At 36.5% G+C, this 13,095-nt stretch overlaps 1 protein-coding gene across 4 annotated transcripts in view; it reads left to right on the top strand.

Moving 5' to 3' along the window:
* The window catches only part of LOC127524842 (CUB and sushi domain-containing protein 1-like), a 632,721-nt gene that overhangs the window by 596,089 nt on the left and 23,537 nt on the right, over positions 1-13,095 (top strand). For all 4 annotated transcript variants that reach the window (XM_051916817.1, XM_051916816.1, XM_051916815.1 and 1 more), the window contains 5 exons: positions 2,891-3,079; positions 4,438-4,611; positions 5,376-5,558; positions 10,690-10,866; positions 11,977-12,156. In XM_051916817.1, coding sequence (XP_051772777.1) covers positions 2,891-3,079; positions 4,438-4,611; positions 5,376-5,558; positions 10,690-10,866; positions 11,977-12,156 — 903 coding nt within the window. The remainder of the gene's footprint in view (positions 1-2,890; positions 3,080-4,437; positions 4,612-5,375; positions 5,559-10,689; positions 10,867-11,976; positions 12,157-13,095) is intronic.

The raw sequence follows: 13,095 nt of genomic DNA, 5'->3' as shown, positions 1-13,095 counted from the left end.
TGTCTATTTCTGATTTAATTACAAAGATGACCCGCCATGGTTTAATCTGTCCCCTCACAGTTTTGTAATGAACCTAAAAGATCACTAATCGAAAAGAAAAGAAAATCGTAATGTAGCACTATCATATGACAAAGGCTGGTTGCAGCAGGATTCAGAATGAAGCGCTCTGAGTTCACGCGAGCAGCTTATGATTGGCGTCTCAGAGCGGTTCTGTTCAAAGTAAATGCTGTGCGCTCCATCACTGCATGTGCTGTGAGTTTAACCTGCATTTTTGACTAATCTTGCATTTAATTTAAGTTGCATACTTTTTGTTCGTGCACTGATGTTACATTTTGTAGCAGTTTTGCACTTTGACTGCCAGTTTGAGATATAGACTATATTTGAGTTTACAAAATCAAATGCTTGTAATAGTTTTTGCCATTGAAATGACTGGGGTGTGTCCCAGTCAACCTGAATTCACCCTACTCTTTAAAATCATAAAATCATAATTGTATTGCATTATGTTGTTTTAAACCTCAAATATTTTACTTATAACATTAACAATTATTCAGTTAGGCCTATTTGTATCAATGTCATTGTAAAAAAAAAAAAAAAAAAAAGGTAGCTTCAATATAGCTAGCTACTTTTTGATAGTAACTTGTAATGTAGCTAACTTCTTTTTCACAAGGGTAGCTTGAATGTAACTTAACTACTTTAACATACGAGTAGCCTAGTAGCTTGTGAAGCTGCAGTTTCAGAGTAGCTTCCCCAGCCCTGGAAACAGGTAGTGTAGTATTGTCATATACAACCGAAAAAGGTAAAATTCTAATATACAATTGTGGTTATACTTTATTTTTATGGTCCACTTTAGACATTCTGTTAATTATAAGTAACACTGGACCTACATGTCAATTAACTCTCAGTAGAGTATTAGTAGACTGTCTGCTTAATATCTGCTAACACTTTATTGTGATGGTCCCTCAACAGACATTCTACTGACTTTGCAAGTACATGTCAACTTATTCTACTAACCCTAACCCCTAATTCTACTAATACTCAACTAAGGCCCTGTTTACACTAGTGCATTTTAGTTTTAAAACGGTGTTAAAATGAAAACGATCCTTGTCTATACTGCCATTTCCACTGTGTTTCAGAAACTATCTCCGTCCACATTACACGACTGAAAACGCATGTCACATGACCGTTCATGCACACTGGGCATGCGCGTACAAGTGTACAAGTGCATCTTGCGAATGTAGGCAACTGCAGTATTATAAAATGCAGAGTTTAACTGCACAATGGCTGCAAAAAGGACCACAAAGTCAGCAAAGCATGCAGTTCTGTCTCCATGTTATTATTTACACAGTCGTCGAGGCTGGTATGTTACAGAGCCATTGAGAGAGACTGCTCTGGGCTGCGTTTCCCAAAAGCATTGTAAGCCTAAGTTGATCGTAGAACAATAGCCACCAACGGTCTCTACGATCAACTTAGGCTTACGATGCTTTTGGGAAACGCAGCCCTGGTCAGTTATTGTCATGTTCCAGTAGCGTAATGTGGGCAGCCATGCCTTTGTTTTCAAAAGTCTCCATTTTGGTCCATTTACACTGAAATACAACTCCGGAGTTTTCAGACTAAAATGGAGTCTGCAGCGTTTTCGAAAGTCTCCGTTTTCAAGGGTCGAAAACGCTGGAGTAGTGTAAATGACAGGTATAACCGTAGAAAAAGTTATTGCATTTTAAAACGAAAAATCACTAGTGTAAACACCGCCCAATACACTACTGAGAGTTAGTTGACATTTAGGTGCAACGTTACTTATAGTTAGAAAGAATGTCTAAAGGGGATCATCAAAATAAAGTATAACCACAATGGTAAAAAAGGTAGAACTGTAATATACAATTACACAACTCTTACTACAATTACTAGAACTCTTAATACCTACACTTTTAATATAGAATTGCAAAAGGAATTGACACACATGAGAAAAGTAGCATTGGCATATGGAATTTAAAAGGTAGAATTATTTAAAAAACAGAATTATCATAATGTACGATCGTAAAAAAAAAAAAAAAAAGTGTCACAAACAATAAAAAAAAAAAAACAGAATTGTCACAAGCAATTTTTATTGTTTTCCAGCTGTCAACCATGTGACAATTATAAGCCTTATTCTTATACTGAGTTGTATCCGTCTGATAAGACTTTTTTTTTCAAGAGGTGCCCAGATCAAATCATGATTTCTCAAAAGTAAAACAACACACCAAAAACAGGTGCCAATTATCAACTTTTTAGCTGCTTGTCCGCCCACTTTTTCTCTCCCAGGGGGCTTAATTGAGTGCCGAGACATTGACAGCTGCCACCGAGGCAAGGCAGTCTGGTTTGTTTCCCCTGGACATGGCCTCAACTTCCGTCTTTTTTTTTCTTTTTAAATTGCGAAGGGCAGTGACTGAATTTGTAACTGCATGGCCAACACAGCCTGCCAGCCAAGAACAGCATGTACCCGGTTCGAGTACAGAAAAATGTAATATGACCACATCTGTCAAAATCTGTCAAGACAGTCTAGAAAGAATCAGCTTCATGTGTAAAATAACGTTGACTGCGTGAACAGATATGTCAGCTTCAGATCAGAATGCACTCACAATGCACTCCAAGTATGCATGGGAAAAACAAAAGACCCTTGACTGTTGAGGAAGTGCACAGATAAAAGGCAAAGAAAGTTCTGAAGGAGCACAATTCACGCTCTTATAATCCATATCTTCAAAAAGAAAGTGTGGTTTGCGGTTTGTAGTTGATTGAAATTGCTCCAGAGGCTGCACCAGCGATCCTACTGTTCAGCCTCCTCCATTGATTTCTTCTGTCTTTCCTCACTCTTGCTTCCCTGTCAGACATTAAGCATCTGGCTGTTTTTATCTTGCAGTGGTAAACTGCTCTGATCCGGGCTTTGTGGAGAATGCCATTCGTCACTCTCAACAGCGCTACCCAGAGAGCTTCAACTACAGAAACACCGTGATGTATCACTGCAAGAGGGGCTTCTATCTGCTTGGCTCCTCCGTCCTCACCTGTCGGTCAAATGGCTTCTGGGACAGATCACTTCCTAAGTGCCTTTGTGAGTGATAGTCTGGTATTTTGTCCAAGACACACTCGTTTAGAGAAGGTTACAGTCTTGAAAATGGAATAAATTAGAATTTTGTTTGTTTCCAGTAATATTCAACATCCTGAAAACAAGCTCAAGAAGCAAAATTATACAAGATATTGAGGTTTGCCAGTGTAATAACGATAAAGCTGAGATATGTTCTCTACAAATGTTTTATACACAATTTACTTAGATATTTAGATATTTTTTACTGAAAAGAAAAAGATTAAGAATTTGTTTTTTATTTTTATTTTTAATATTTTAAACGCTTGTGCACTAAAGGGAATAAATTTAGAGATGTAACCTTTTTTTCAGAGAGGCTGACAGTGTGCTGTTCTTTACAATGCTAAAAGTAATAATAAGTGTTCAACTGTCAGCACACTAAAGTCATCTCTGAGAAGTTGCATCTCTAAATTCATCCACTTAAAAGCTCTACTACAGCCATAAAGGACCACTTTTGTAACAAAGACATGACTTTTGTGAACAAGACAATTACTGCACTGTCAAAAATGTTCTCTAAATAGTTGGTCAATGTACAAATGCAGACGGACATCTATTGCCATTGTCTCGCACTTCTGTTTTTTCAGCATCAAATGCTGTGAGCATTGTATTTTTAAGTGTATTTTTATCTTGACACATTGTATTTTAAATGTGTCGAGTTAAAAATAGTTCAACTTTTAAAAACACATCTCACGACTCCTACGTTATGTTCCATTTTGTTGTTCTCCATCTAGCTTTTAGAACGCAAGCATACGGCCTATGTTATCGCCTCTTATGAATCTGTTTGGAATAGTATAATACCCTACTGAATTTACTCTTTCTGCAGTATATTCAGTAGTTTGTATACGGTGTACTGTATGCATGGAACACCTAGACATCTGACTAAATTTGCCAAATTTAACAGTGTACAGCACAGATTACTGCACTGCATGGAATACTCTATCCTACAATGCAATGTGGTTGACCTGACTGTTATTTTCCAGTATGGTGGATGAACCAGAGCTAATATCAGCTGCTATTTTTAACACCTGCTTCTTGACCATTTGATCAGACTGCCAAATGTCATTTTTAAACCAAAAAAGAATAAAAATGCAAATCAATGTTATTAATTTCCGAGGTGCAATCTGGAAGCCACTTGCAGAATTAAACAGGCAACAAAGGTTAGGTCATGTGACAACAGTGTAGCTTATGCCTGCTGTTTCTATGATAATTGTAAAAACTGAAACACTGCATATATATTTAACTGAAACACACACATATATATATATATATATATATATATATATATATTTATCTGAAATATTCCATTCTCTTCCTGCTGCCCCCCATAGCAATATCCTGTGGTGATCCCGGCACACCACCGTTTGCTCTCATGTCGGGCCAGAAGTTCACCAACAGAGCCGTGGTCCATTACTCCTGCAGCCAGGGCCGAACTTTGGTGGGGAATGCCACGCGGCAGTGTCTCGAGGATGGTCGGTGGAGCGGCTCGCCGCCCTACTGCTCAGGTACACACATCAGCAGGTGGCAGAGCCTCAGGGCGAGAGACTGCAGACCAGCCAGCCAGCTGATCTTTAAGCCCCTGTCTCAGCAGCTCAGCTTACTTCAGACTTAAGTATCTGTCTGAGCCCAGAGAGATGTTAAAGTTTAAACAGTAACTGCTGTTGACATCAGAGCTGACAAAGTTCTTGTTTCTTCAAAGTCCAGATGATATGCACATCATGCAGCTCTCTTACATTATATGTTTATGTGATGCTTTTATAAAATAATAACGTAAACCAGACTGCCCTGGACTAGAGCATATAAGCGTGGTTCCAGAAGTACACACATTCATTTTGTCCTTAGAGATTCATTTTGTCCATTGATTTCTGCGAAATTTTAGCAATCTCATGAGATTGATTTGTAGCTACCAAAGCATATTGCAAATTATGTTTTCAAGTCAGTCTCCCTACACTTTCCAACAATTATATATCTGTATATTTTGCAATACACTTTATATATAATTGCTATAACATAAGTCAATATCATTACATTCTGCCATCATTTTGATTTGATTATGTCATTTGCAATACTTCATGGCTTGACTCTTGAATGATTTTAAAGTAAGTTGATTTCAAATGATAATACAATATTTTTTTCCCCTCAGTTGGTTAGTTTGCTTCATGACTTTTTGAAATCCCTGTGGAGAAAATGAATGGAAGACCATTTCGGAAACTAAGGCTGGTGTGAAAGTGTGTAGTCAATGAGAGTCTTGGCTTTGTCTAAATTTCAGGTGATAATCCGGGATTCTGTGGCGATCCAGGAATTCCTCCTCATGGTTCTCGTCTTGGGGAAGAGTTCAGGCATAAAAGCCTCCTAAGGTTCACGTGTGAAGCAGGCTACATGCTGATCGGATCGTCCGAGCGCACCTGTCTGCAGAATGGGTCCTGGAGCGGTACCCAGCCCGTGTGTGAAGGTGAGGGTCACATATACCTGTAGAGAAACACACAAGTTCACCAGTATTTCGCTTTGCACTTGAGCTTAATATGATCAGAAAGGCGAACGTTCCTCCGAGCGAACTGTGATCCAGTGCAAGCAATGTCCTAATGAGAAAAATGTATGCTTGAGAGACTAGGGATTTTTACTTTGTGCCTTTAAAAAGGTTTAAATAAAAAAGCAGGCTTAAAGCAGGCTTAAATTACAACGTGTTCTCTTTGTTTCTGAACCTCTCTTAACCTGCTCTGCTCACTCTTTTCCTGAATTGTACACTGTAATTAGTGTAAAATTGATCTTTTGATGCTAACTGGCCTAAAATCTGTAATTGCCAGTTAACTCAATGACTCTGGTTAGTGGAGCTGCACAAAAGGCCCTGTCATTAGCATGGTGCATAATGATACATCGCTCTAATAAGGATTTGTGAATAGACCACTCTAGCTAACTGGTAAATGGAAACACTGGACGTTTTGACATGATTCAGAGTCTAAGCAAAGTTTCTTTTCTTTTCTCTTTTTCAATGTTGTTGAAAAAGTTCAATTGGTTTCCTTATTAAAAGAAAATAGATGGGGGATTTAAAATAAAAGTAGTTTATTCTTTGCAGTTCCTAGACAATCCACTGAAATAATAAATGAAACTTGTAGATAGCAGTTATCGCTAGTGTGAATAATTCAATTTACAAGATTCAGTCTTTTTCCAGTATGATAACTGATACGTTAAATACCTGTGTGTAACCCTTAATATAGCTTGGACTGATAAATATAATGACTGAAACCCAAGCATACATAAATGCAATATAGCCTATGGTGACCTTTTTCATTACTGTTTTGTGTATTTTAAACCCAGGTAAACTAATAATAATAATCATTTAAAAAAGTTTGATCCGCAACAAAATATAACTGAAACAAATTTAGTAGCTCTATTGATGCTAATCCTCAGAGTTTGTACTTGCCCCAAAATGTATTTGAACACTTATAAAAAAAAAAAAATTTGAACATTGTACATATTCTTATTCTGTGTAGTTTTCCTAAAATTTTGCAGTTCCTTTATGCGTGTGCGATAATTTAAATATCACCTAGTCTTGTCTGACACTTAGGGTTGGGAATCGTAAGAAATGTTCTGGTTCCGATTCCGGTTCTGCCTAACGATTCCGGTTCTGATTCCGGTTCAATTGAAATAATTAAACAACCAAAAAAAAAATAGTTGTAAGAAAAAAAAATGCACAATACTCAACTCAAACAGTCCTTTTTGTGTTTATTATTCTTGTAAAAGGAATTTAACAGACTGCTAATCTCAACAAATTCGCTAACACTTTACAATAAGGTTAATTAGTGAACATCAGTTAACTACATTAACATGAACATATGTTGAACTGTATTTTTACAGCATTTATTAATCTTTGTTAATGTTAATTTCAACATTTACTAATACATTATTAAAATCAAGAGTTGTATTTGTTAACATTAGTTAATGCACTGTGAAGTAACATGAACAAACAATGAACAGCTGTATTTTTGTTAACTAACGTTAACAAAGATTAACAAATGTATTACTCATGGTTAGTTCATAACAAATTAACCTTATTGCTGTAAGTTGGATTCATAAAGACTTCACTTGTTTCTGAAAGAATGATTCAGTGATAGATACATTTTTAACAGTAATTTGTTACCACCTAGTGGCGTAACAATGCAATCGATACAGTCGTTATTCCAGTTACTTACAGAAGGTGATTTATTCTATTTTGATTGGTAACATCAGCGTTTCTATCTGAATATTAAACTTTTGTACACTTCTGTGATAATTGGAATATTTGTAACAGAAATAATGATACTGTGTGTTTGAAAAGTCTATGAAGCTGTTTATATCTAAACATGACAACTGCTCTCTCTAGATTAGCAGCAGCACGAACGCAGATTTGAATATCGCGATTTTATTTTTGTCAAAGGTTTATTTTATGCTGGCGAATCGTTGTCATTTAGGAATTAGATCATGGGTGATGAAATCGAGAACATGATCTTTTAATGAATAATTGTGCAGCTTTGTGTACCTCTCTCTCTCTCTCTCTCTCTCTCTCTCTCTAATATCTGACGTATATGAGTAGCGCGAGGGCTTTTCAGTGCATTCATTGCTATAATGTTTATGAGGTGAGACGTCTCTATTAAAGGATACGCTCCCCGCACTTCGCTCACCCATCACACCAGAACTGTTTTCGGAACCGAAATGAGGTGGTTTTTCAGGCAATTCGAAAAAGGAATATTTCGCAAAACTGCAATGGAAACAGTTTTTTCGCATTTACAGGTCACCTGATGTACAGTCATATCATCATTCTTTAAAGATTGCGTGGATGTTTGTACAGAAGACGAGAGAGGGGTGCTTTTCTTATTTATGTATAAGGAGGATGCAAGAAAAGAAAACAAGGACAGGGTAATTGGAGGAAATCTATTTGTATATTGGAATATTCTTGGTCTATTAGTATTAAATGTCAAACTTTAAGGGTTCCCAGATCCCTCGAGGCTCGAGCGCAGCTGATGACGCTCTGAATCCCCTCAAGGGATCTGGGAGCCCTTAAAGTTTGACATGTAATACTAATAGTATTAATCTATTAACAATTAATAATTAACATAATAGAAACTAATAGTATTAGATGTCTATGCACCTGTGCATCCTCACTCAAAGCTCCTCAGGAAGCTTCCTCACGCCTCGTTCCTCACCTCTTTGTGGTGCATTTATAGAATTGAAATGGCATTTATAGAATTAAAATGGCCTTCGAGATTTTCTTTGATCGTTTTCCAGGTCACAGGCTGGAGGATGGAGGAGCGAAGAAATGAGGAAGCATCCACTGGAGTATTGAGAAGCACCCAGGATAGCATATATGAGGGAGAAGGGCTTCTAGAAGCCGTGGCAAATATTACACTCAAAATAAAGCTCTCAGATAGAACTATCTTTTGGAAAATGACTTATCGCGAGAGGAAAATGACTCATCACGAGAGTTTTAGTCGCATAACATCGGTTAATTGAAACACCGTCATGTTGCAATAGTTTTTTATCGACATTTAGAAAATATCGCAAGCGTTTTGCATAAATCTGTAATGGAAACGCGGCTTCTGTTAGAAATTGTTTATACTTACATTAGTGTTTGTATAATTTATATTTAGTTTAGATAAATAGTTAATTCAAAATTAAGTAATTTAATGTTCTGATTAACCCGCACCTAAAAAATTTTTAACATTTTACCAATTTCATTGCAGAGCTCCATTGTATATCTCATTTTGTAATTTTGTTATTCTCAGATAAGCAAATAAACCTCCTGGAAGCTGGAATTTGGAAACACTCTAGGAAGTATTTATACCACATTTTTAAAGGACAATAACGATGTGCCCAGTAGCTACTCAGTGTGTTTTATCACTAATTTATTTGTTTGTTTTCTGCTGCAGACAGTAAGACAGGATTGCGTAAAAGAGATCGATTAGATACATTATTTAGGGCACATTCATAATTGAATAAGGGCTTTAGCACATAGCCTAGCTGAGATTGAACGCTGTGGGGGGCAATTCAACAGACTTTAGTACAGTTGTGGGGATTACAGACAGTACTTTCTAGATACTGGACATGAAACACAAGAGTCTTGCCAAATAATGACAAACAGTAATGAAACACAAATAATGACTTAAAGTTTGAAAATATATCTGTTTACAGCAGCCCTCCTCTGGGATCTCATTAACTCTTAATTGGTCCAGTTTTTCTCTATTTACTTAAGTTGTATACTGTTTAATCTAAGAGGATATAAGGGCCAAATTACAGCTACAAACTTTGATGATAATAAAGATTAAGTGAGTCTTGTATGTCTCCAACTATTTCAACAACAGTTCTGCTGATTAAAATAACACTAGGAAGGGTAATTATAAGTTTTAGTATCATAATGATTTCTTAACTGTAACTGAACCAACAGCCAGTTGATCTTAGGATCTGGGATTTATTTTTTTTTTTTTTCATATGTTCACATTCTGATCCTCTGTCTGAAATGATCTGATGATTTTACTGGGCAGTTTCTTTGCAAACTCTCCATTTGACTATGCCTCGTAATTTTCTGACACCATCCAGGACGACACTTGTTCTTGACGCTGGGGTCCTTCTGAAGTCTGTACAGAGATGCAAACGAACCGTTTAAACAGGACACATTAGTGTGAACATTCCTTTACTCTTCCATTTGTCCTCTTGTCAGGAGTAGCTCAAACACAATGGACTATGTCCTAAATTCAGCGGGCATCTGTACACTGTATCCAGCGTAGACAGCATCAGTGATTATAATGGGTTCTATTTGCTTTTGACATGTCCAGACTAGACAGGTGTCAGTCATTAACTGACTGACCAATGTAAGCATGCTATTAGCAACTATTTGCTGCTTTAAAAATAATAATAATAATAATAATAATAATAATAATTTAATAATTTATTATTAAACCATGCCAACAACATTCTATGCTGCAAAATAAAGTAATCAGTATCATAATGATCAATGCAACTTAACAAACACCGGTTTCCTATTTATTTATTCACAAAATGCTATTGAAATTCTTACACTAGAAAATGTCCTTGATGCATAGAAACACTCTTAATTTCTTGTTCCTTGTTTCCACAATACCAATGAAAATTAATAATTTATTGGCTGTTGCACGCAAGTCGTCATAATTTAGAAAAGCACTGGTGAAAACTGTTGTATGGACACCCGACCAATTTAAGGTTGTCACGCATCTCTGTGCTATTAGAATCCAAACTCTAATTAACCACATTGGAGCGTATCATCTTTACTGCCCTTATCTGAAAATGCCACTTCAAAGTACAAGCAAAAAAACAAAAAAAAAACACCTCGTCAAAAGCTCAAACTAATTGGAACTGGAATTTCATCTACCTTGCCAACAACACTGCAGGCTGTAAAACACGGTGCTTGTGGTGTAATTTGAAGTGTTTTGCTTGTGGTGCTAGCCCTTAGATATGTTTCACAGAAGCACTTCTCTCTTGACTGCCGTTTTCAGTCCCGCCGGGCTGCAGTCTTTTTACTCCTAACGTTTTGGAGTTCTCTCTTTAAATTCTTTGGTCTTTGATTGCCTTCCCAGCTGTATCCTGTGGAAACCCTGGAACGCCAGCCTACGCCAAGATCGTCTTCAGCGACGGAATGCTGTTTTCCAACTCTGTGACGTATGCCTGCTGGGAGGGCTACAAGACCTCTGGCCTCACTACTCGCCATTGCACCACCAATGGCACCTGGACCGGCTCAGCACCAGATTGCATCGGTCAGAACAGCAACCTTTACTCTCTTTGATCACAGCAAAATGTTTTACCCTAATTTTGTAATTATACGTATTGCTTATGCAATGTACCCTGTGAGCTTTACTAGCTGCACCACTACTAGATCCACCACTATTAACAAAGATTGAACTTGTCAACTAAAGTTTCACTTCTTAAGTTAAAAAAAGGAAGGGGGGGAGGGGACAACATAAGGAATCTTCATCTTTCACCAAGTTTAGCACTTTTAACTGCATGATATAAGTTTTGTGTAATAGCCTGTAGCGAGAAAATATACAGTTGGGTCCCAAATTGTGATACCATATTGAAAATCTAGGTTTTACAGAACAGTTTAAGCCTAGATAAAGTCAAAAAAAAAAAAAAAAAAAAGTTTCAAACTTTTTTTTCAAAACGAACACAAGACAATATCCTCAAGATTCTGAACTATTCTCACTAATCAAATTTATGATATGTTAATTCCTTTTTGTGAAATGTACAGTGGATTTACATGATTATCAGGTTTTTTTACAAACTTGTGGAGCTCGAGGACTGCTGTCATTAAAGCAAAAGGTGGAAAAACCAATACTAAGACATTCTGACATTTCATATTAATGATATTCATATTGTATGAAACATACATTTAAAATAATAAAAAAAAAAAAAAACATTAAATAAATTACAAACATGCAAATTGTAAGCATTTTCACATGTAGACTTTTGGTCCCCAATTTGAAATTACAAAAAGGTGAAAAATTAAGATAATGTGCACACAAATTTTACCCAAAAGTCATGGAATACTTTGAATATACAGTGCATTCAGAAAGCATTCTGACCAAAAAAAAAAAAAAAGATGATAATAACAGCTGAAAATGCATATTAAGTGGTATGGAGTGTAAAATGTAAACATTTTAAAGCAATTTAGCAAAAGGTTGCAACAAAACAAAATGTAGAAAAAAATGAAGGTGTTACAATACTTTCTGAATGCACTATAAATTTGATTTAATTGCCTAGAAATCACTTATTTTATTTAATTAAATTTTATTTTCAAGTGCAAGCCTTATAAATTATTAAAGAATGTTCTAGAATGTTTGAGTCTAGCTGATTCTCTCCCTTTGTAGTTATCAGCTGTGGGGATCCTGGTCCAATTGCCAACGGAATTTACATTGGAAAAGAGTTCATATTTAACAAAACCGTTCACTACCGCTGTAACCCTGGGTACGTGATGGAGCCCCCTGGTTCATCTACTCTACGCTGCAGCAAAGATGGCACTTGGAATCAGACCAAACCAAGCTGCAAAGGTAAGTTCAACTCCTAAATGTACAGGAAGTATTTTTTCCACAGTTCTTTCTTTGCCGGCAGAGAGGGCAACATTCCCTGTCACTCTGCAAACAGCATCATGAGAGCTTTTAAAAGATATACTAATACTGTGGAGTTCTTAGCATCCCAACATCAAAAGCCTTTCAGATGTTTTTGATCTTTGTTTTTTTTTACTTGCCTGGCAAGTGAGATTATTCACTTACGAACTCCAAGGAGATGTTGCCATGAAATGTGTAGGATCTATGTTATCAGATGTCAGAATGAAATTAGTGAGTGGTGCAATGAAGACAGCTCAGCCTCCTCACGATCATTTCTAGAAAATATCAGCTATTTGTTTTCGGAAACAGGAAGAAATGTGATGCATGCTTGAAATTCAGAGTGATTTTAGTGCGTAATCCCATTTAATCATTATTTCCTCCTGTTAGCAATACACTTCCTCCCGTTAGCAAACGGAACGTAATGATCAAGGAAAGAAAATAAATAACTCTAAGCCCCTTGTTAGCATACAGTGCTTTTAGATCTCACTTTGCCTAGTCTGAACAAGTGATAGAAGGAGGTGTTGGGTTTGGACACATCTTCAGTCAATAATAATGATGGTGATGAAATCAGGGCTGTCGGCTGTTCAGAATGCCTTTAAAATGCCTTCCAGTTCCATCCCTTCGTTTGAACTGAGGTAGCAAACAGAATGTGGAATTTCAATTTGAATGTAGGACAGTGAAATTTAAATACACTGCTGTAAGTGTAGGTTTTAATGCTACATGTGGTATTTGCGGAAATATTAGTTTATATTGATTATTAAACCTTATAGAGGTTTGTATTTAATTTATATATGGATAGTTGTGAAATAATTTGAGAAAAGTCTTTTATAATGATTATGCATGCAGCTTTATGACTTCATTAATATAGAGACTACATGGAAC

Source organism: Ctenopharyngodon idella, chromosome 13 (genome assembly GCF_019924925.1).
Source record: "Ctenopharyngodon idella isolate HZGC_01 chromosome 13, HZGC01, whole genome shotgun sequence".
In the NCBI taxonomy this organism is placed as follows: Eukaryota; Metazoa; Chordata; class Actinopteri; order Cypriniformes; family Xenocyprididae; genus Ctenopharyngodon; species Ctenopharyngodon idella.
Note: the sequence above shows the minus strand (reverse complement) of the source record. Positions and strands in the feature narration are given on the sequence as shown.